This window comes from Lactuca sativa, chromosome 2 (assembly GCF_002870075.4).
Source record: "Lactuca sativa cultivar Salinas chromosome 2, Lsat_Salinas_v11, whole genome shotgun sequence".
NCBI classification, from domain to species: domain Eukaryota; kingdom Viridiplantae; phylum Streptophyta; class Magnoliopsida; order Asterales; family Asteraceae; genus Lactuca; species Lactuca sativa.
The window spans coordinates 194,551,199-194,576,264 of record NC_056624.2 but is presented as its reverse complement, the minus strand read 5'-3'; the positions used below and the strand labels follow the sequence as shown (position 1 = coordinate 194,576,264).

Genomic DNA, 25,066 nt, shown 5'->3' with positions numbered 1-25,066 from the left:
CCATCGAACGAGTGTCATACACCTCCTAACAAACCACACAAGGTAAACCATTAGTCCACATTCTAAACTAGCAATTTGACCAAAAGTCAACTCCACCAAAAGTCAACACTCAAAGTCAACGGTCAACATTTCCATCAGTTGACACTCACGTCGTGACTAGTCCTTGGTCACATCGTGAGAACGCACTCGGCCAAATTCCAGCTCAACTCGCTTCAACTCAGTCAAATTGATCCCAGATGATCCACTCAGCAAACCTCACGACGTGAACCTTCCTTGGTTATGTCGTGAGCTCGGACAGTAGAAACATTCGCATAAAAACCACTCTCACGTCGTGACACTCCCTGTGTCACGACGTAAGCCACGCCTGATGTTACATCCTAATGTCTTAAGTCCTTAATCCATTAAGTCATCCATTCTAACTTTCCAGAGGGCTTTCATACATCAAAAGCAACATAAAAAATTTTATTTTATTGACATGCATGTCAAGTGCATGTCTTGAACTTGATTAGGTCAAAATGGTGAAAATGAGATCCAAATCTCATTTATGGGACCAAAACTCAACCAACTCGTAGATCTAGCACACCAAACCTCAAATGGACCTCATGGATCCATAAAGTTGCCAACATTATGAAATCTAACCACTCAAACCACCTCCAACATGAAGAAAAGGGCATAAAAGTCTAGATCTTCGAAGAACAATTCAGAAAGGTTGGAACTTGAGGATTTACCATGGTCTAAGGTATGATCTTTAAGGTGGTGAGGGAACTTGCTTGCTAGATCTAAGCACCAATAATATATTTTTCTTCTCCAAAGCACCAAAATCTCCATAAATGGATGGAAGAGGAGAGTGCAATGGCGGAGCCTCTTGAGGGTCAGGAAGGGCCATGGCCCCCCCGGTTTTAGGCTTGCTAATATATATATATATATATATATATATATATATATATATATATATATATATATATATATATATATATATGTTCCAAACATGTAGTTTATATGTCTGATTAAGTAAGAGACTAAATAATCAATTAACAAAAAATTAGAAAATTGCTGAAAAATTAACAAAAACACTAGAAAATCGTTGATAGAATCAAAACAGCCAAACTTCGATTAGAAAAAGTAAACTAGAAAACTATATAGCTAAAATCTATAAAAAAATACCAAAATTCTAATTTAATTTACAAGTTTTTCAACTCAATGTTTGAGTTTTGGATAATAAAGTAAACCCCAAAAAATGTAGCCGTCAAAAAAGTAGTCACAAAACTTCATGGAAGAAAAATGCCACCGGTGGGCTGCTCACCTCCTCCCCGGCTCCACCGTCGTCGGATTTCTAGCATTTCCACTCTTTCTCTCTCACGCCTCTTCTCTTCGTCGGTATGCTGCTTACCTATGATCTCCATGAGCTTGTGTGACAACCCAAGTTGTCCCGTTACATTTCCCCGTTACCGTTAACGGAATATTTCACTGTATAAAAGTTCCGTTAATTAGAGGGCGTCAATTTAATAAACATTCCATTTGTTTACATATAACATGTCGTTAAGTCGTGATAAAAAGAAATTAAAACACATAACACCCATTTCCATTTATTTGGAAAATCTTAAGTTTTATTGTTACGACCACTAAATCAGGTGCGACCAAAAGCCCCGTTTAACGGCAGTATTGGGTAAAATTCCACTGAGCCCCGACTCGGAACCCTATATAAGGGTGAGTGGAGTCCATTGGAGACTTTTTACACTCTCTCTCTATACTCTCTCTCTAGACCCGTTTTCGCCCCGAATCCGCAACCAAACGCTTCCAAATTGTAAGTTCGCTTACCCTAGCCTATTTTAAACATATTGATTCATATTTATGGCCCAAAATTCGGACTTAGAAGCAATGGAAAAGGAGTTCACAGCCTAAGATCCTCCTTAGGCCGTAAACACCCTATTTAAGGCCAAAATGACCCAAACTTGTCCCCAATGACTTGGAAATAAATAGAGGAATTAGCCTAGGAGTGTTTGCACATCTAAAACAATCATTTTGAGGCTTAAAAGAGAGTTTACGGCCCAAGCACTTGCTTAGGCCGTAAACACCTCTAAACTATGTCAAAATGCCTCCAAAACACTCCCAAACCACCCTAGGGCTTAACACATAAATTAGGGGCTTATTCTCTTGGGTTTAGATCACTTAAACATTAAGAATTGGTGGATTAATAGGATTTTACGGCCCAGACATGTGTCAAGGCCGTAAACTCCCCAAATCAAGCCAAAATGTTGGTTTTTGTTCCCCAAATGACCTTAGATTATTTCTATAAAATGCTAGGAAGGATTTAAGGGCTTAAACACAAGAAATGGAGGGATTAAAAGGAGTTTATGGCCCAAGCAAGTGTCTAGGCCGTAAACTCCCCAAAACACATCTAAATGATAGTTTTAATCCCCCAAAATAGCATCACACTTCATTATAAATTGCTAGCAAGGTATTAGGGGCTTTAAACTTCACAAAACTCTAAGGATGAGAGTTTACGACCGTAAACTCCCTTAGGATTTGTTCCTAGGCCGTAAACTCCAATATAAAGCCCTTAGAAGCCTTAAAACCACTCATGCCTTTTAGGAAAAGTACTTAGAATAATTCCATGAGCAAGTAGAAGCCTTAAACCACCCTAGAACCCATCACCATGAGTTTACGACCGTAAAATCATGGTGAGTAGTCCCTGGGCCATAAACATGGTGTTAGGGGTTTACTCTTGGAGAGTAAACTCCATTCCTAAGCCATACGCACCTTTAGACGCTACCCAGGACACCCAAACGCTTAACCAAAGTGTTTTCCGCTCCTGTGAGCGTGTATATTTGTTTAATTAGTATTAAATATGCTAATTGTATGTGAACATATGTTATCATATGTTAAATAGGTCATTTTGTGTGTTCAAGTCCTTGCGTGACACCGAACGCCCAAACGGCACCTTCGTCGGACCTACTTACACCAGGTGAGTTCATACCCCTGAATGAACCTTTTAAATGTTTTTACATGTTTTATAGGGGGGGAATACAAGTTAAACATGCCAGTTATCATATCAATCACATGTGATTGATAACCCGCATGCACAAGATTTTACCACATTGTATGTTGTTTTACCGAGTAGGACACTATAAATGGTTTTCTAAAAGGTTTTTCACTTGTTCAAGTTCTTACTTTTACTGTTTTATCAAAGTTTCATTTCAAACTAGTTCATGAAAGATTTTCTATGGTTTTCAAACATATTTTACAAAAGAATACAAATTGTGATTTTCTCCGGACATAAAGGTTTTTCATCAGAGCTTCCCTCTTTCGACATATACTTCTACTTGTTTAATACTGCTGCTTCGCTTATACTTAACTTATACTCATACTCTGTAACGCTTTCACTTATACTTGAAGTCACTTATACCTGATGGACGTTCATGCTTATTCACACTCTTACTTAGTGATACGATTCTACTTCGCTTATACTTAATATCGACTCTACTTCACTTATACTCGATATGCTCTTACTTCACTTATTGTCGTCTCTACTTCATGATACGCTTATACTTGTTCGACACTCCTACTTTACTTGCGACTGCTCCTACTTCACTTATTAGACACTCCTTCTTCACAAGAATCAATTCTACTTGATACACACTCAGTCGTGGTTAGATGTATGTCTGTGCTTGTATAGATGCATATAGATAATGAATGAAGGACTTAGGAAGGCTCGTCCGCCCTATTTCCTTTTCTTCGTTGAGATGTGGTCTGGTGGGATCAGATATCCATCCGAAGGTCGTTTAATTCATTACTTATATATTATGTATACAAACATAGACATACGGGCTTACTTCAGTCAATTCAGTTAAGAGTCTCTACCTCTAGTTCACCACTTACATTAGAAACCCACTAGTTGGAAGTCTCTACCCACTATTTGGGATGCATCTTCAGGACACGGCCTTTTCCGTCGTCTAGTTGGTTACCAGAGTCTCCTGTAGGGAGAGCGGACATTGTGTGTATAGATCTATACGGGATTGACAACCCCACACCCCGACTGCTAGCTACAGTCCCGGCCTACCAAGCCAATGGGTGACAAATGTCACATCTTATAGACGCTTGTAGGGCGTCTGGAACTCTAGTCGGTATGGTTACGAGTATCCCGGGTTACCTTATAATTCATGGCTTTAAGGTAACGGTACTTCGCCAGCAATTTACACTGTATGCTGGTAACTCATTCTCAGAGTCACACTGTTTTGACCTTACAAGACGTATCTTTCATTTGATATTGTCTAGGGTTTGTCTCCTCTGTTTTGACCTTACAAGACGTATCTTTCATTTGATGTTGTCTGGGGTCTGTATTCACTGTATTCACTGTGTTCACTGTTTTAGACCTTGCTAGACATATCTTTCATTTAATATCGTCTGCGGTCTGTATTCACTGTGTTAGACCTTACTAGTTGTACCTTTCATTTGGTACCTTCTGGGGTCTGTGTCTCCACTTGTTAGACTGAACCAGGCGTGTCGTTCGTTTGATACTTTCCTGGAGTCTATGGTTTCTGGCCTTAGTCAGCAGTCCTCACTGCTGAGGCATATGATATTCCCTGATGTCGTTTGCTTTCCTCAATAATCAAATCCAGTACTTTGATAATGATAGCAACTTAGGGAAAACTACTTTTTACCACATAACACTGACCAGTCTTGGTAGAAGGTTGCTTTTATTAAAGAAAATATAGGATTTTCTGGAAAGAACTCTAATGCACTGTAAACACTTAAACTATTACTTCATAACGTTATTTGACTAAATGACACTAAATGCTTATGAACTCACCAGCATTTGTAAAAATGCTGATACTCGCTTTTCAAATAACTTGTATTCTCAGGTCAGCATTAGACAGGTACATCCCCGGAGCTGTTGATGAAGATGGCTTAGTGCCTCGCTGTGCTTATATATATGTGTCTGTATTACTTGTATTACTTTGGTGTATTGTAATGTAACCATGTAAAAATTATTACTATTAATGCAATGTTTTGTTGTACTTTGATTACTATATGCATGTGTTGTGATACTTGACATGACGTCATCCACCCCAGAACGTTTCCGCCGTTCCGGTTTTGGGGTGTGACAGCTTGGCCGGCTGCGGCTATCGCTCTCGTCGACTAAGCCGTAAGTTTCCTCTCTTCTCTCTCTCTGTCTCTCTCTCTTTCTCTCTCTCTCTCTCACTCTCTCTCTCTCTCTCTATATATATATATATATATATATATATATATATATATATATATATATTTCTCTCACTATCTGATATCTTGAAGAAAAAGGGTAAAACTTAAACTAAAGGGCCACCGTTACGCTCCATCAGTTGAAGACGAAAGCGCTGCTAGCCGGCGGTTAACGTTGCTTCGGTCCACGATGGCCTCCATTCATCCTCCTCATCATTCTCATGGTGCTATTTCTCAATCGCGACCTCCGTATGGCTCAAGTATGTCGCTCCGGTCATCGTTTTCCACCCCGAGGTGTTGTGTTCGTAGGTTTGGGCCTCTGTCGAGTAAAAGCCATGGAGAACCACCATGACAGCCAGCCATGGTGGTTGTCATCGCAAATACCACCACCTACCGCTAGGTCTTCTACTTTTTTCCGTCGCTGCCTTGGCTCTTCACCATCAGCCATCGTGGGAGGTGGCTATGAGTTGTGTGGGTGTATGATTTTGCTTTTATGTGGGTGTTGTGTACGTTTTGTCTAGCCGGAAAGTCGGGAATAGCCACTGCCACCGCGTGCCACCGCCGGCCACCACAAGGGTGGTTGCGCGTGTATGTTTATTTAGTATAGTGTGTGTGTGTGTATGTTTATTTCATGAGTTCATTGTAATTGTAAAAACTGGAATAATGAACGGAAAAATTAAACCACCGCCGTTAGGTGGTGGTTGCCGCCTCGTGCCGCCACTGGCCGCCGTGTCGGGTGGCAGTGTGCTTGCCTCGTTAAGTATGATTCGTTTGGGGTGCTTGAAACCCTAATGGGCCCAATAAGGCCCAAAGTGACCTGAAAGCCCAACCAATGGACTAATGGGCTAGTATTAGGTTGGAAAACCCTAAGGGCGTAAAACCTTAATTGTGGGAATTGTTTGGGACACATACGAGAATTATTTAATAAATTTAAATATTAAATAATAATAATTGGCAGAAATTAATCTAAGCAATATTGGACTTAATGGATTAAGTCCTTAGTGGATTAAGTCGTTAATGGGTTGAGTAGGAAACTTAACCCTAATCGACATTTTCTGTGAAACCCTGACTTCACTTGGGTTTATTGTTGGGCCTTGATGATTGGATTATTAATGGGCCATCCAAGAATAACCATATGGACTAAAATAATTTAATGGGCCTAGGGTAAGGCCCATGTAAGGGGTTGGGCCCAATTTAGAAAATTAGGCCATAGTTTGGGCCTTAATGATTATATGGTGTTGGGCCGTAGAATAAGACCATGTATAGGCGTGGGCCCAATTTGGAAAATTGGGCCATATGTTGGGCTTTGAGCCATAATTGGACTTTTGGGCCTTTGGATTGGGCCTCGGACTTCAGCAGTGTTAGGTGAGTTACCTTCCAGTAGCGGTGGGTCTACGGCCGCAATGCCGGCCCACCAGTAGGAGTTATATGTTAGATAATTGTCTTTGTGGTATTCATCTAGGTTTGCTACTACTTGATATGTTTATGTGCTAGTATGTTATGATGTTATGTGATAGTGGTAGTAGGGGTGAAATAGTCCTCGATTACCGGTCGATAGGACCGAAGGGGTAGTTTAGTACCCAACCATGCTAGCCAGATTATGATATATGTGATATGATATTATGTGGTAGTAGTAGGGGGTGAAATAGCCCCCATTTATCGGTCGACAGGACCGAAGGGGTAGGCCAACACCCAGATATGCTAGGCAGTATGTGATTTATGTTTATATGTTGGGGTTTTATGTGGTAGTGGTAGGGGTGAAATAGTCCCTAGTATCCGGTCGAGAGAACCGAATGGGAGACTAGCACCCATATATGCTAGTCAGTATCCGGTCGAGAGGACCGAAGGGGAGGCTAGCACCCATATATGCTAGTTAGTATTCGGTCGAGAGGACCGAAGGGGAGGCTAGCACCCATGTATGCTAGGCAATATCCGGTTGAGAGGACCGAAGGGGCAGGTCGGGAACCCAGATATGCCTGACAGTATATGTATGTTATGTGAATGTATGGTATGTGGTACGATGGGGGAACTCACTAAGCTTCGTGCTTACGGTTTTCGGTTTTGGTTTCAGGTACTTCATTTTCAAAGGAAAGGAGTCGGCTTGATCACAGCGCATCACACTATGTTTTCCGCACAAGAGATCTTTGGGATTATACTCTGATATGATTTTATGACGACATGTCTTGATTATTGACGTACTGGTTTTGACATGATATGCTATTATGGATGTTTTCTTATACTGTTGGTTTTATAATAACTTAATTAAAACAAAATTTTTGGGATGTTACCAAGATGGAGTGATTAAGTTGTGAAATTTATACCTCCTGGAGGTTGCTAACAAGAAGGTAATCTCAGATCCAAGATGCTTTTAAGCTCCAAGCTCTTGTCACAATGTTCTTCTTCTTCTTCAAGAACACCTCTAAAACACTCCAATGGGATCAAAATACACTTTTCACACTTAGGGTTGGTTTAGGGTCGTTTATCACAAAGGGAGGCTGATGAAGTAATGAGAAGTGAGGCTATAATGGTGTTTATATATGGACCAAACCCTAAAAATTAGGGTTTGCACTTTCTTCACGTACGCCTCGCGTACAAGTTATACGCCCAATGTACTAGCGTAGCGTGCTTTAGTACGCATAGCGTACACAACGTATGCTCGGCGTACAAAGCCTAGTCAAAATTACTATATTGCCACTTTGGACCAATCTAGCAACCGTCCTCAAACCTAAGGGTCATAACACAATATTATTCAAACATATGGTTGAAATTGAAATTACTTGACATCAGGATGTTACAACTGAAAGTCAAATTCTTTCCAAACATGCTCACAAATCTCACAAACTCAGACCTATGGGTAAGTTATTTTTTCAGAAATTGATTAAACAAAACCCACCTAAAACCCAAGATTCCGAGTTCACTTTCAGAGGTTGAAATAGATTTAGTGGTTTTTAATTTCGAGCACAGAAGAAGATGAATACATACACACACGATGAACACATATAAACATACCTTCGATCTGTTTGAACACGAACTTGAGGGTTTCCATAACGGGGTTTGAACCTAGATCTTGAAATTTCGTTTTAGAGATTTTTGTTTCTTCACCACAGAACAATAGCATATCAAAAACTGAACTCATTGAATGCCATACTTCTCATGCAAATTTAAAATCTTAAAACCTTTGTTGAAAAATCCATGTTTGCCTAGAGAAGACAACCGAAAATTCGCTGGAGGTGCAAAGAACACTAGAAACCGGCCAAACCCTCAACAACCGGTCATAAGGACGGAGTGTATACAATATAACAAATTTAATGGAAAAATATGAACGAGAAAAAATTAATGACCAAATATGTATAAAACAATAAATAAATTACCCTTTTAAACATGGTTTTTTGTCATAGAAACCCATCTAACTTTTACTTCTGGTTTTAAAAGACCAATATTGTTTTTTTGGTCTTTATGGACCCTCAAACACGAAAATTACCTGTCTCTTATACCCTTATTGATTTCGTAATTTATTTAGCTGGTTAAAAAGTTGATGTGGTCGTTGACTTAGGTGGTCAATTAGTAATTTTGCCAAATGTGTAATTCCACAGTGGAAAAAACTTGTAAATAATCTTAATTCATTTTCCATAGTCGTTTTATAAGAAGAGGAATGAAGATTTGAACTAGGGTTTTTAACCATCGTATCCACTACTGAGATTACACTGCTACCATCGTATCCACTACTGAGATTACACTGCTACTGTCGAAGGTATTTTACTCTTTGAATATTGTTTCACTGTTGCATGGCTGAGAACGATAACGTACTTGTATATCTGAGAGTTCATCTACACTAGAATGGTGTATTTGTTCGACATCCTTCTGGGTATGTTGGTGGGAATAAGTTCCTCTTCGCTGATGTTGATTGGGCAGGTATGGATGTAAGGGAATTTTTTGATTTTATCGATAGAGCTATCGGGGAAGAGTTTCAAAACGTCTACTACTGCTTACCTAACATCCCTTTATCTAGACGGATTCGTCCCATTGTAGATGATTTGGATTTTGTCCGGTTTATAGATAGCGGGTATGAATACGAGGAAATTTTAGTTTATGTTGATCATAATGGGAATGGGTTGGAGGAATGGTGGGATGATGACATGAATCTGGTTGTTAGTGAAGATAATGAAAGTGGCCTTGAAGATGATGGTGTACCTAGAAAAGAAGAAAACACTGCCCTTGATGAAACTCATCCCAATGTAGGTCTTGAAGATGAAGTAATTGACATTGACAAAGTACCTTTGAACAAGACGTCTGGGGATAAGTTTCTTAGTAAGTTATGTCCTCCAGAAGGTGATACTGGTGACAATGAAGTTGAAGAAGAAGATGTTGAGATCCTTTCCATTTTCAACCCTGATATGCAATTGAAGAGGCAAGTACTTGTTCTTGGGATGAAATTTGAAAGTCCAAAGCAGCTGAAAAATATGTTATGTAACTATGCTGTGGCAAATGGATACCAACTATGCTTCAAGAAGAATGATAGTAAAAGGTTGTTGGTGGTGTGTTGCAAAGGAGCTTGCCCATTCAGGTTATGGGCTACATGGATGAGGCAGGAGGTGTCATTTCAAATCAAGTCATCGAAGATTGAGCATAATTGTGCTAGAAACTACAAACTAGGATCAATTGTCACATACTCTTGGATAGGAGAGCATTATACAAATGAAATTTTGCATAGACAGAAGTTAACAATTAGACAATTGAGATTGGAGGTCATCAGGAAGTTTGGAATACAAGCTAGTTTAAGTCAATGCAGAAGAGCAGAGGCACATGCCATGAATCTTATCGAGGGGACTCTTTTTGAGCATTATGCAAAATTGTGGTCTTATGGGGAGGAAATTAGAAGAAGCAATCCAGGTTCAACAGTCAAAATGGATGTCCAATTCATGCCTGATGCTTTGATTTACTTCAGTGAGTTCTACGTATGTTTTGCTAATGTGAAATCTGGTTGGTTAGAAGGTTGTAGAAAGGTGTTAGGTATGGATGGATGTTTCTTTAAGGGTGTATGCAATGGGTAATTATTGTGTGCTGTGGGTAGAGATGCTAACAACCACATATTTCCAGTTGCATGGGCAATAGTGTGTGTTGAGAATAAGGATAACTAGATGTGGTTTATGGAGCTGCTCAGATATGATCTTGAACTAGGTATGGGCACTGGATTTACCTTAATGTCTGACCAACACAAGGTTCTTATGGAGGCAGTTAAGGATGTGTTTCCTTGTGTTGAGCATCGACAATGTGCAAGGCACATTGTTGCAAATTTTAAGAAGATGTTTGCAGGGGCTATTTTTGAGAACCTTTTTTTGGAAGGCTTGTAATGCAACAACACCACAATCTTTCAATGAATTCATGCAAAAAATTTAAAGGTTAAGTCCGGAAGCCCATAAGTACTCGATGGAGAAGGAACCAAAGACCTGGTGAAGAGCATTTTATGAGGCAGGAGGGCATGTGCTGCAGTGGAAAATGGTATTTCTAAGAGCTTTAATGCAGTAATTGTTGAGGCCAGAAGGAAACCAATAATCACTATGTTGGAGGAGTTGAGGTTATATATCATGGAGAGGATGTTTAGCTTAAAACATAGGAAATGGACAAAGGATGTAACACCTGCAATAAGGCAGTTACTAAATGGTTTAAAGATTGAAGCTAGGTACTGGAAAGTGCTCCCAAGTGGACTAAACAAGTTTGAGACAAGAAATAAAGGTCAAGATTATGATGTGGATCTTGACAACAGGACATGCTCTTGTAGGTTATGGCAACTAAATGGATATGGGTGTGCCCATTCAGTTGCTACAATCTTATTTCTGAATAGGGATGTGGACACATATATGGATCCTATTTTCTACAAAGCAAACTACAATATAACATACTTGAACAATATCTTGCCTATGAATGGTAGTAACATGTGGCCAGAGACATCATTCACCCCACCCTTACCTCCCCAAAGAAGAAGGATGCCTGGAAGACCTGCAACAAAAAGGAAGAGAGATGTGACGGAGAAAATAGGGAAGCATAAGGTATCAAAAAAGGGTAAACCCATTATGTGTAGTGCTTGTCATATGCCTGGCCACACCAAGGTTACTTGCCCCACAACAAATAATCCAGTTAAGCTCAGGGTGAAAAGACCAAAGATAACCAAGACTACACAGGTATATTGAAATGATGTTGTCATTTTAGCAAAACAAATTTGTAAATCTCAAATATTGACATCTTACCTTATACAGGAATCTGTAGTTGAAGGGTCCACAAATGTACACTCCTCCCAAAATGTTGTCATTTTAATCCGGATGTGGATCCCATGTGTGGTCCTCATTTTACCCAATGTCTTTTACCTGTATTGGTCCACAAACTCAATCACTTTCACTTGTTTGTTGTACCCATGTGATATGTATTATATTCAATTGTTTTGGTCCACAATAACCAATGCCTTTTATCAGTATTCAATTGCACTTAACAAGACCAATCAATGGAACAAAATTATAGTAAAATAAAGATGCATGTTTCCATTAGATACAAAAGTACATGGGGCATACAAAAGTTGATTAAATTACAGGGGCATTTACCATACAAGGGCATTTACATCTATACATATACTAATCTGTATCCTACCCACCAAAAACCATAGAAGATCTTCATATCCCAAACCCCAAGTTTACAAAAAAGGAGAGCATTTATACCACCAAAAACCATTAACTACACCCAATCGCTTAGCCCCAACCATATCTATCCCACCACCTTTGCTTTCTGCATCATCAACACAACAACAAGAAGCACAAGAAATATCATAGCAATCTTGAACTTCAACCTCATGAACTTCAACTCACCCCTCAGTTGTTTCTTTTCTTCAACAACCATGACTAGCTCACCATCAACAATTTTTTTAGCAGCAATGGCTTCAACATTCAGGTTCTCCAGCAAAGCTACCATTCTCTTTAGTCTTGCAGCGTAACTAGTGTCTTTCATTAGTTTCAACTCATACTTGAGATTGTTGAAAGCATTCTTGTAGTGTGGTGTCGGCTCATCATCGATCCACTTGAAGTATTTACACTTCTCAGCTGCCATCTCCACCTACAAACAAACATACCAACGAAATATTCAGTCACACACACCAGATGCTTGTTCCACTATCCACTTAATCGAGAACAGTAAACCCTAAACTCAAAATTATCCCCATTGTTTGCTAAACCCTAATTCCACAATCTTGACAACAGATTTAAAGAAGATGATGCTTACCAAAGAGTCAACGCAGTTGCGAAATCTACGAGCTGGATTCTTATCTGACATCGACATCATTTCTACGCTTAACTTTGGATGACGACAAACGCACAGGTCGTTGTCAGGATTCCTAGCAGCGATAACAATGTGGTTATCAGATGATGATCTAGATGAGTATGCCATCGAAGGAGAAGCTAATCGATTCTTAAGGATTCGTGACCTGAAAAGTAAATGTTATAAACTGAAAATGATCTTGAATATCTTGTCTTCATCTAGGGCACTCTAAATAGCGTATTAATGAAGCCGATCTGTCACTTGCCAACTGTGTATCTACGTGGACAACATTGTCCACCTATGCAGTAACTTAATGGATAACCAGCAATTGTGTGTAAATTTTAGGGTAAAAGGTATAAGAGACAAGTAATTTTCGAGTTTGAGGATCCATAAAAACCAAAAAAAACAATATTGATATTTTTAAAACATAAAATAAAAATTAGATAAGTCACTATAACAAAAACCCTTAAATATTATCTCTTGTATCAAAAATCTTACCATCAGGAAGAAAAAAAAGTACCGTTGTTTTCTTGGGGTTTGCGGAGATGTTGCTAGTTGATACTTGCTTAACCCAAATTTAAAACGTTTGCATCGCAGCACCCTATTTGAACCTCGAAGCTTTCATCAATGGCGGAATAGTAGAAACCCTATCGCACCAAATCGCAAATTAACAGGAAGTCTTCTACCTATGGAGGGAGGAGGAAGAAAAGACACATCTAATCCCGTTACAAAGTTCGCGGTGTATCAGAACCCAGCTCTCTCCGCCGCCCTAACCAAAAACAGTCTCCGCCCCTCCAAGTCTACTTTCCTCTTCATTCTCACTCTCGCATCCGCTTCTGCTTTCTCTCTGGTCTCCTTCGTCCTCAGGTACCATACATATCCCCAGTTCTATCTCCATCGCTCTCTCCACTATTTCAATAAGTTCCATGTCTCTTTCCTGCTTGCATTCGATATAACAAATATTGCGTTTATAGTCTGTTTCTGGCATTTCGTATACTTGTATTTGAATGAATCATTTATTTGTCGGTATATGTGTTTTTTGTATATGCTTGTTTCTATAGAGAATTGTTAGTACATCTAAATTGATGCGTAGATTGTAATTTTAAAAGTTGGATTCAGGTGAACATTGTTTAAACAAATGGTTGTTTTGTTTCTATCTATTGTAAAAAATGATCTGAATACTGAAACACTTACATCTTTGCTATGAGCGACTAACAAAATTATTTACTCTGTTCTATTCAAGGGAAAACGACATCGTCGACAGTTCCAAGCTCAGATATCTCACACAAGATGTTGCTCGTGAGTAATATCATTCATTTCGATTTCATGTTGTTAAATTCTTCCTAACTTTCCAAGTGTTATCCCCTTAAATCTCTTCTGTTTGTGCACAGATATCTTTCTAAAAGTAATGCAAGCTATCATGACTCTGGTTTTGATTGGATCCTTATTTGCCCTTCTCAAAGCCATCTCCTTATGGAAAACAAAACCTGCTACACCTTCATCTCCATCTAATCCCACCAAAGAGCAGCTAAATCTGACTAGCCAGCAACTAAAACTGATGGGAATCAAGCCACAGTTTGAGCAGACTGAATCAAAATCATCAAAAGATCCACCCAAATCTAAACCTAACACATCACCTTTCAACACACTTGTCCCCCTTCACCAAACTCGTATAAACAATGACAAATCAACCACTAGTAGTGCAAACAAGATGCATTCCTTCAGCACTCCATCTAAACCACCAGTTTCACCATCAGTCTATCTCATCCCCTCACAATCACCAAACATGAAGACGCCACCTGGCATTGAACAACACGTTTCCACTCCATGGTCAAGCAAACGATCATCTTCCACCAGAGAAATATCAACAGAACAACAACTTGAATCATTCTTAGCAGATTTTGATGAAAAATTCTCCATGTCAGCTGGTAAAATGACCACCCCACCCCCCACAACAACTGGATTCAATATATCTAGCCCTAATTCCAATAGCACAACAAGAAGCACACCTTTAAGACCTGTACGCATGTCCCCTGGTTCTCAAAAGTTCAGTACCCCACCAAAGAAAGGTGAAGGTGACCTCCCTCCACCCATGTCCATGGAAGAGTCAATTGACGCTTTTGCCCGCCTAGGCATCTACCCACAGATTGAAGAGTGGCGTGACCATTTAAGACAATGGTTCTCTTCAGTTCTCTTAAATCCCCTTCTTGCAAAAATCGAAACCAGTCACATAAAAGTCATGGAGGCTGCTGCTAAAATCGGTATTACAATCACAGTTAGCAAAATTGGAAGTGATTCATCAACAGGAGCTACTGCAACTGTTTCAAATGAAAGAAACAACGAATGGCAGCCTGCATATACCCTTGATGAGGAAGGGCTTATTGGTCAATTACGCACTACTCTTCTACAACAAATACAGAACACTTCAATCCCTGTTATACAAGATTGTATAGATGCCATATCAGAACACCAAAAGCTTCTTGCTTTGATGAAAGGGGAATGGGCAAAGGGGTTGTTACCTCAGACCAGTATACGGGCGGATTATACTGTACAAAGAATCCGAGGTATTTGAGTATTTCTTTTTTTCTTGAATCTTGATAGCTTTTTATAATCGAAATAATATTAAAAATAGATTCTTTATGTGTTGATATTTTGCAGAGCTTGGTGTAGGAACGTGTGTTAAGAACTATGAGTATATAACAAATGGAGAGAAGTTTAATAAGAAAAAATGGAGTGAAGTTCCTAGTGACTCTCATTTACTGTTGTATCTATTTTGTGCTTTTTTGGAACACCCGAAATGGATGCTTCACGTGGACCCCACATCACATGTGGGATCACAATCTAGTAGAAACCCTTTATTTATAGGGGTACTTCCGTCAAAAGAACGGTTTCCTGAGAAGTATTTGGGGGTGATTTGTGGGGTACCCTCTGTGCTCCATCCTGGAGGTTGTGTATTGGCTTTTGACAAAAAAAGCCCTCCAATTTTCGCATTGTATTGGGATAAAAAGCCACAGCTCTCTTTTGAGGTATGTGAAATAAAAGTAATGGGATTTGAATTTTGGAATGATTGTAAGAAGCTGAGTTTGTTGAGTTTGAATTGCAGGGAAGAACAGCACTTTGGGACTCTGTTTTGGTTCTATGCCATAAGATTAAGAGTGATTATGGTGGAATTGTTAGAGGAATGCATCTGGGTTCTTCAGCTTTGGGGTTTCTTCAGATTCTTGATGATGAAAATAGTGAGTGAGATTATTGATGAGGAAAAAGGTTAGTTAGATGACTGGAGTTTGGTTCATTTTGTGTATAACATTTCTATCAAATGTTTGGAATATGGGGATTTTGATGATTTTAAAGAGTATTTGATGGAATTTTTTTGTTAGAAAAAGGCATTCATCAACATTTTAAGTGGCTATTTGTGTTGGGAAGATGGTAATTAACATTTTGAACATTTATATGTATTGGGCCTGGGCCTCTTAAAAATCCTTGTTATATAGAGTCCGGTTATGGTTAAGAAAAGTACGACTGATTATTAGGCTATGGGTCGGGTTATTAACCCGAGGAAGTCTTTTTTTCATTGGGAAATTGAGTAATCTAACCATAGTGTATTTGAAGAAAATAAAAAAAAATTTGTTTTTGGCAAAAATAGTCACTTAGTCAAGGACTAAGGAATGAGCATTCTGGACTAAAAAAATATTTTTTTTGAAAAAAAATACATTTTGGAATTTCGGACCCGCAGTTTCAAAAACAAGTTCGAAACTAATAAATAATTCTGGAGTTTTGAAAAAAAAAATTACTTTTTACTTAAATATAATAAAAAGATAAACAAACATAGTAAATGTAAACTATATAATATATATGATATTAGAGTATTAAACCAATCATTTCAAATATAATAAAAAGATAAACAAACATGGTAAATGTAAACTATATAATATATATGATATTAGAGTATTAAACCAATCATTTGATAGAAAAATGTTGACATTAAACATTTCACACATAAACACACAGATTTTTTTGGAAAAAAACAAAAAAGAATTTTGAAATTTGAAGATCAAATCTAGAATTATATGATTTATAAAATTCATTTATAATGGTCAGTTTATTTAATATCCTAGTTTTATTAGAGACGGTTAATGCATAAATCGCACAAACCGCCCACACCGCACTAAACCGCACCGCATAATGCGGTTTAGATTTTTGCGATGCGGTTTGCGGTTCGTAATCTTGTCAAACCGCACTATGCGGTTTGGTTTGCAGTTTATAGTTACCAAATCGCGGTTCAAACTGCACCATGTCGTATTAGCATATATATATATATATATATATATATATATATATATATATATATATATATATATATATATATATATATATATCAAAGTTTCCAATCACCAAATACTTCATACTGTCCAATAACTTTATTTTATATCACAATGGTTAAATATGATAATTAATGACTTAAAAGACTAGGATATCAAATTTCATAAGTCATAACAACTTAGCAGAACATTATGTGGTTTTTTTGTTTGCAATATCTATGCATTTTAAATGGTATGCAATATAATTAATAAATTTTGGCAGTGTTTAAATGTAACTAATAACAACCAAAGTTATAAATTGAAACAACTTATCAAAACGCATAAACCGCCCGCATGAAACCATACCGCATAATGCGGTTTAGAGCTTTTGTGGTGCGGTTTGCGGTTTCAACTCTAAACCGTACCAAACCGCACCGCGAACACCCCTATAGTTTATTAGCAAAATTGGTTTAGGGCAAATTTACATCATTCAATTTTTATCTTAAGTGTTTTTTTTTTTTTTTTTTTTTTTTTTTTTTTTTTTTTTTTTATAAATAAGAAAAATCTTTGATAATTTGATTTTGTTTTACTTTGGCCATTATTTACTTATTAAAATCAATTACCACATTATCGAAATTCTAATTTGCGCTCTCCATCATCCAAGAAAGAAGAAATCAACTCTCTCAAAGAAGTTATCATACACTCCTTTTTCTTGGGTTTTTAGTTTGTTGCAAGAAATCCATAGATTTGTCCTTGTTCTTGAACATTAAAATTTCAAAATACAAGGAGTGAGAATGCAAACATGTAACAAGTAACGCCGTTAAATCTTTTTATATGATAAAACCAATTATTTTGAAGACTACATTTATAGATTTAGGGGATATAATATTCATATGCATGACCCGTTGTATTCTAATAAGAAGCTCCACCGTATCCGGCCCGACGAAACTAAATGTATCAAATGCGAATGAGATGAACAATATTGATTTTTTATGCACGATTTCTCATCTTTGTGGAATATGGTTTTATATATATGCTTTGGTTGTATGCTTTATATATGGTTTTATATGTTTGTGTTGGGTGCATGCTTTTATATTTCTAAAGTATCGATTGCAGTTTGAAAATATTAACTTTATGAGTTTGGTTATGTATCAAATAATTTATTATATAATACATATGTAGTTTTAAATTGTGTCTACAAAAGAATAAAATTGGCAAATTTAAAATTAATAAATTAATGGAGTTAAAAGATTTGAAAATAATATTGTATATTCAATTCTATGTGAACTAAAAAAAAAGACAAACAATTTTAGTTGGGTTGACTCAGTCGGAACTGAGTTGCCCTTTCGGAAATACATATTTCGTATGGATTGATTAAGAAGCATGATATTGTATTAAAGATATTATCCACCAAAATTATATTTTAAGTTCTTTCTGGTCTCCTTATTTTATTATTTATAATTTATCAAGCGGATATTTTTTAAACGGCATCAAGCGGATGCGGGATGTAGGAATTCGCTTTTTCCAAGATGTTTAATTCGATGACAAAAGCAAATGTATATTGCAGATCCTATTTTATTGTGATAATTTTTGTTTTGATTAATTTTATACTCAATTTATCAATGGTCTTTATTTATATAAAAAATTATATTTAAGAGTATTTTTATTTTTCACACAAGCCCTTTAAAATCAACTAACCACCCTTTAAAATCAGCTAACCAACCCTGTTTATTTTAACATATTGAGATTTACTTTGTCTATAAATATAGTATCTTTTAATAAAATTTTAATAAAAAATAGAGTTATTCATTGACGCAGTGTGTATGGACAAACATGAAGATAATACTTAAAATTCTTTGATTTCGCAAAATGCCAAAGCAAAGATTGATAGACTTGAGGAAACTTCAATTTTAATTATTCTAAAAAACTATCCTTCAAAAAAACAGCACACAAGCACTTAAATTGTAAAACATTAAAATATTTCGAAAATGTCGAGTACCTAAAATAACCAAAAAAATCTCGAAAAAACTAATAAATTGTAAGATGGAAGAATTCGTCTAATATTTGATGGGCTCAGGCAAAGTCTTGAGTTCTTATCAGAATGTCATTTTCTTTCTGAAAAACTTTACTCTTGCATCTCAATCTAACATTGTTCGAATTCTTTAAATGTTCTAATATCTACATATAATTTAACTTATTTGTGTTGCATCATTAAGACATCTTAATGATTATATTTGGAACACACATATCCCTTAAAAAAAACCTCTAATCACCATGGACTAATATCAATAAAGTCCCATGTTTTTTGCACTAAATTTGAAAAAGCCCTTAATTTAATTTTTCATTTACTGTGACCACGATATTTTCATGGAATTATGGCAAAATGGTACAATACCGGTTTCACCGGTTTCGGCAGGTTGCATAGCTTAGTCGAACGTTGGAGGTAGTTGTTAGCTAGGTTTTGGGTCGATTCGTCTCTCCAACATCAAACCAAAAAGATGGTAAGCTCCTCCAACATGCACACACAAGGGTACAGAGATTGGGCCTTAAGGAATCATTGGTCTGAAGATTTGAGATGCGAATGTGATGAACCTGTGACATTCTCGATCTCCAAAACAGTCGATAATCCATGGAGGAAATTTAGGGGGTGTCCAAACTATCAGGTAATATTAACTTTCCTACTTTTTGTGGTGTTGTTGAACCAGTATGAAGAAGTGGTTGCTGTACAGGACTCCAAAAAAATGCTAATTTTTTTTATGGCTTGATCCACCCCTGCCAAACACTTACTACAAGGAAACTATGTGGAGGTTCCATATGGATTTGGAGGAGGCTAAGAACAATAAAGCATTTGGAATGGAGATTTGAAGCTTTCAGAGGAGGCCAAGAACAACAAAGCAGTTCAAGTGGATATTTTAAACTTGTTGAAGGTGGAGCTAGTTATGATGGTCATACTTTTGGTGGTGGTGATTGTGATGGGGTTTATGGCTCACAATGTTGTGGTTAAAGCATTATGAAGTTGTGGGCATTATTTAGGTTCAAGTAGAATGGTAGTAGTAGTAGTTTAGGTGGAAGGGTATTTTAGTCAAGTTAGGCAGTAAGTAGATGCATATGTTATGTATGGTAATATTTTGGTTTTGTAAGAGATGACAATAACAACAACTTATTATGTCTTAATGATAACAATGTATTAAGTCCTTTAACACATATATATGTATAAAAATAACCAAATCATGGAAGGTGACAACAATTACAATTAAGTCCTTTAACACATATATATGTATTAACCTACTTACCAAGCTAACCAAAACGTGGAAGGTAACAAAAAATATAGTGATCAAGGCATATATATTGATAACTTAACAGTCATATCATGTCGTTTACAAAGCTTCCCATACATCAATGTCAGTTAACAACCCAACAAGGGGAATGTACTTTACGAAGCTTCCCATAAACCACTACCATACCGTGTAACCTAATTAGAACCAAACTTCCAATTCTACCAAACATTATGGACATGAATTGGAAGCTTGTTACCAAAAGACAAGTGTACCAAAATTAGAAGTTTACAAAAAGGGCAACCTATTTACTAATGCCCATTCTTAATCTAAAACACAAGGGGTTTTGGAAGAACCACCACCATCAACATCTTCAATCATTTTCCTGAGCTTCAGGTTCCTAATTCTTTCAGAGGGTTTTCTCTTTTTCTCCCAATGGAAATTATAAGAACCATGACCCAAGGGTATCACTCTTGCTCCAACCTCTCTCTCTTCCACTCCTTTTTCCTCAACCACTCTGCCTTCAACTTCTTCTTCCTCAACCTCTCTGCCTTGAACTTCTTCTTCTTCAACCTCTCTTTCTTCAATATCTTGTTCTTCAACCTCTCTCTCTCTCTCTCTCTCTCTCTCTCTTCAACTTCTTATTCCTCAGCCTTTTTGCCTTCAATCTTTTTTTCCTCAACCTCTCTCTCTCTCTCTCTCTTCAACTTCTTCTTCCTCAGCCTTTTTGCTTTCAATCTTTTTTTTCCTCAACCTCTCTCTCTCTCTCTCTCATTCTCTTTCTCTCTATCTCTCTTCAACTTCTTCTTCCTCAGCCTCTCTTTCTTTAATCTCTTTTTCCTCAACTTCTCCATAAACCTACAATATGGCAGGTTAGTTAGTAAAGCTACAATATGGAAGCCAAAAATAGTGTAACAACACATACCTCTTTCATAGCAGCCACTGCATCAACATGTGTATATCTAGACAACAACAACTCCTTTAAAGTATGTCTTTCATTCACCTTCACCTCATTGCCATTCTCTTGTTCCTGAATATCCTCTTTTTCTTGAATCATAGATTGTTTACCATTAGGTGTATGGGTAAAAAGATCATCAAAATCCTCATCACAGGTTAGAGACACATCCTCCTTTGCTTGACCATGCCATTGTGAGTAGAGGCTTCTTCTTTATTTCTTTGAGCATGCCATTGAAGCATTCTTCCACCCCATTCTCTACTGCTTCATAAGCATATCCATGAGAAAAGAATGCTCTGCACCAAGTTTCAGGTTTCCTTGCCATAAGATAATTGTATCCTATTTCTGTAATCTTCTGTATCTTATCCATTGTAGCAAGAAAGTCCCCTTCCACTGTGCTCATAGCAGCCTCCCAAAACAAATTCTTTAGCTCTAATCTTGTGTGTTTCTTCCTAAAGTTTGCAAAGATGTGTCTAGCACATTGTCTATGCTCAACATGGGGGAGTAGGTCTGCCACATCCTGTAGAAGTCCCTATAATTAACAAACAAACATAGCACATGTAAATATTAATGAGTGTAACATATATATATATATATATATATATATATATGGTATACTAGTGTATGTTGTGGTACCTTGTCTTGGTCTTAGATAACAACTAGTCCATTGCCAGAACCAAGATCCAAATCAACAACCAAATTCTCAATGAACCAGGTCCACTTGTCCTTATTCTCAACATTCACAACTGCCCATGCTATTGGGTAGACATGGTTGTCTGCATCCCTCCCAATAGCAGTTAAAATATCCCATTAACCTTCCCCTTTAAGAAACTACCATATAGTCCTATTACCCTTCTATATTCTCTGTTCCATCCATTTCTGAAAGCCTTGAAGCCAACATAAAACTTTTTGAAATAGTTACACCCCGAATTACTTTCTAACCCCACCAAGCAACTTGTACCCGGATTACTCAACCTAATTGCAGCTGCATAGTCCCAAACCCTGGCATAGTGGTCTTCTAACTTCCCTTCTATCATCCTCATTGCAGTTGCCTTGCTCTTTGGCATTGCCCAACAGATACACTCACTGAAAACCTTTGTAGCACATATGCTTGCATCTCTAGCAATGTCATCTTGGGCTTCATGATTACATCTTTCAGGTAGTGTTTGGCTAACCAATTGCTAGTAACTAGGGAACTAAAATGATAATTCCTAGCACACAAATGAATTTCATTACAAAACTTAATCTAGAATGTCCTTTCATTGTACTTCCATCCATCTGCAACCCTAAATGGACATTGCATTTTTTTTATTATCACTGCTTCCACTACCACACTTAGCTATACCGTCACTCTATCACTTTTTTCAAAATAAAGTTGGTACCTTCCATGGACTGCATAATTAGTTAAAGCAAACCTGAGTTGATCAGGGGATTCATTACAATATCCTAATCGGGGCCTCGTTTCTTTCCAGTTAACATTGGGATCATGCACCCTATACTCCACACCAACATCTTCATCGTCCTCATCTAAGTGGGCATGCTCATTTTGTCGGACACCAGGAATGTCTCCATCATCTACCATTCCATCAATACTCCTCCTTAATATGTTTTTGTCACACAATAAGTTAAGAAAATGATCATCACATAGTTTTGAGGGGGCTTTGAAAGTTTCTTCAAAAAAAATCCAAGAAGCTAAAGTCAAATGCATCATCATCGCATTCAGATTCTGGAAGGTATGTCTTCTCATGGAGCTTAGGCCCTTTACGCTTCTTAGTTCCAGAAGTATAAGCCATTTGTTTCATAAAAAAAATAATAACTTGTTAATCCAAACTTGGAACTCCATACTCTATTGACGAAGATAACCACCCTCATAATCATCAATTTCTTGTTTCCATACACGTACCTTTCTACTCCACTTTACTTAGCCAACGATTTCAGAGCTTCAAATTGCGAAATTGGGGACTGTGAAACCCTTCTCGAATGCATGAAAACCTTTAGTAGTGATGCTTCGTGAAATGTGATGGATAGGGAATAACTTAGTGGTGAACGGATGGTACATGTTACCTGCTGGTGACCAGGTATAATCTTTCAAACGATAATTCCATGAAAATATCGTGGTCACAGTAAATGAAAAATTAAATACAGGGCTTTTCTCAATTTAGTGCCAAAACATGGGACATTATTGATATTAGTCCAATCACCATTTATCAAGAAATAACCATTTTTTATAATTCAAATTCGTGAAGCGATCTCGACATGATCATTTTAATGAATAACTTCAATGCAAAAGTTACAAAAGTTGCAAAAATCCTTCACATACAACAACTGGATTGGTTGCATTGGCGAAACATGATCGAGAATTGAACATTTTGATATTGAAATTATATGAGGTAATAAGTAGGAGCGTATAATTTGGGATGATAAACAGAAATCGATGAATCGAAAGGAAACATATTTTTCTAGTTGGTGTGGTGGAAAAGGAAAAATATTTTCTAGTTGAACTAGAAGCACAAGATTTTCTTCGATCGATTTTGGAATGAGATTGTTGGAATCAATTTTGTTGTAAAATGAATGAAAGAAATAAAAAAAAGAGAATAGTGTGAGATTGAAGGTAAAAATTAGTTTTGTATTTATAGAGTGGTAAATAGTTAAAAAAATATATATTTAAAAATTTGACATTTAAGAAAAATAAAAAACAAAAGATTTATAGTCGTTGGAGAAGGAAAGAGAGGAGAGAAATGTAGTATATCTTAATCGTGCGGTTCTTCATTGTGACTATACCTCACCGGCGGTATAGTGTCCCTATGTGCAGCGAAATGGTCAAATCCCCCACGCACCATATGGTAAAGTTATTATTATTATTATTATTGTTGTTGTTGTTGTTGTTTTCTCACATAGGTTAAGAATAATCAAGTTGGAAAAACGGGTAATAAGTAGTTGTAAGAATGTCAAATTATATAATTGTCCTTACCTCCACGTAACTTTCCCATCAAGGTACTTTGTTTTATATGGCAAGCAAACCAAGATTGAATACCAACTTGAGTTGAACTAAAAAAATGGGGATATTTAATGGAGATCTAGTGTACAACTACGAGGAGGCGGTTGAGCATATTATCATTCACTGTCCATATGCAAAAACGGTATGGGAATGGATTCTTAGATGGTGTGATATATCCACACCCCAGTTTTCCTCGTTATAATAAATTACTAATTTTGCGGCTACTTGGAACAATTGCCAGAAAATGAGAAATACCTTCATCAACATATGTTATGGAACGTTATGGTGGATATGGAAAGCCAAGTGTGATAAAATGTTTAAGAGTCTTCGTGTCTCTCCAACAAAAATGACGGACAACATTAAGTACCAAGTTTTTACATGGATAAAATATAAAAGGAAAATGTGTAAGTATAAGTGTGTTGAATGGACTGTTTTCCCTTTTATTTGATTGTAGAAACTATTAACACATAGCACCCATCATATACACATATTTACATATGTTTTATTTATTAGTCAATTGTAAATATAGATAATTTTAGTTTTCCTTATTTGTTTTAACAGATTCTAATCTATCGGATCTTCCCCCGTATATGTACTGGTATTTCCTTCAATGAAATCACAACTTGAGTACCCTAAAAACCTCATTAAATGAAGAGTTTTTGCTATAAAAGACCATAATTTTACACAAATAAACCGGTTATGCCCAAAGTTAAATTTTTGGTGCATTAATGCCTTAACTACCGGAAAATATGTTCAGTTTTGCCCCCTAACCGTCTTTTACCTTCTAAGGCCAGTTACCCCTTTGTTGACTGGGAAACGATGTTGACTTGGAGCTGACGTGGCAAGCCCACGTCAGCATTGCTTATTTCAGAAAAAATTAACGCACAAAAAGGGCTTGCAGGGATTCAAACCCACGCCTCCTCCCACAACAAATGCAACGCTCTTAACCACTAGGCTGAGATGAATTTTGATTATTATTGCCTAACATAAAGTATTTAATGTGTAACACACTGCAACAATTTAATAATATGCATTATTATTA

At 37.1% G+C, this 25,066-nt stretch overlaps 1 protein-coding gene across 1 annotated transcript; it reads left to right on the top strand.

Annotated features, from left to right (window-relative positions):
• Positions 1-13,018: 13,018 nt before the first annotated feature.
• LOC111899861 (uncharacterized) lies at positions 13,019-15,863 on the top strand. Its single transcript, XM_023895735.3, has 5 exons — positions 13,019-13,365; positions 13,742-13,797; positions 13,890-15,062; positions 15,157-15,524; positions 15,602-15,863. Exons 1-5 carry the CDS (start codon positions 13,187-13,189, stop codon positions 15,740-15,742), a joined length of 1,917 nt encoding a protein of 638 aa, XP_023751503.1. The 5' UTR covers positions 13,019-13,186; the 3' UTR covers positions 15,743-15,863.
• Positions 15,864-25,066: the final 9,203 nt, after the last annotated feature.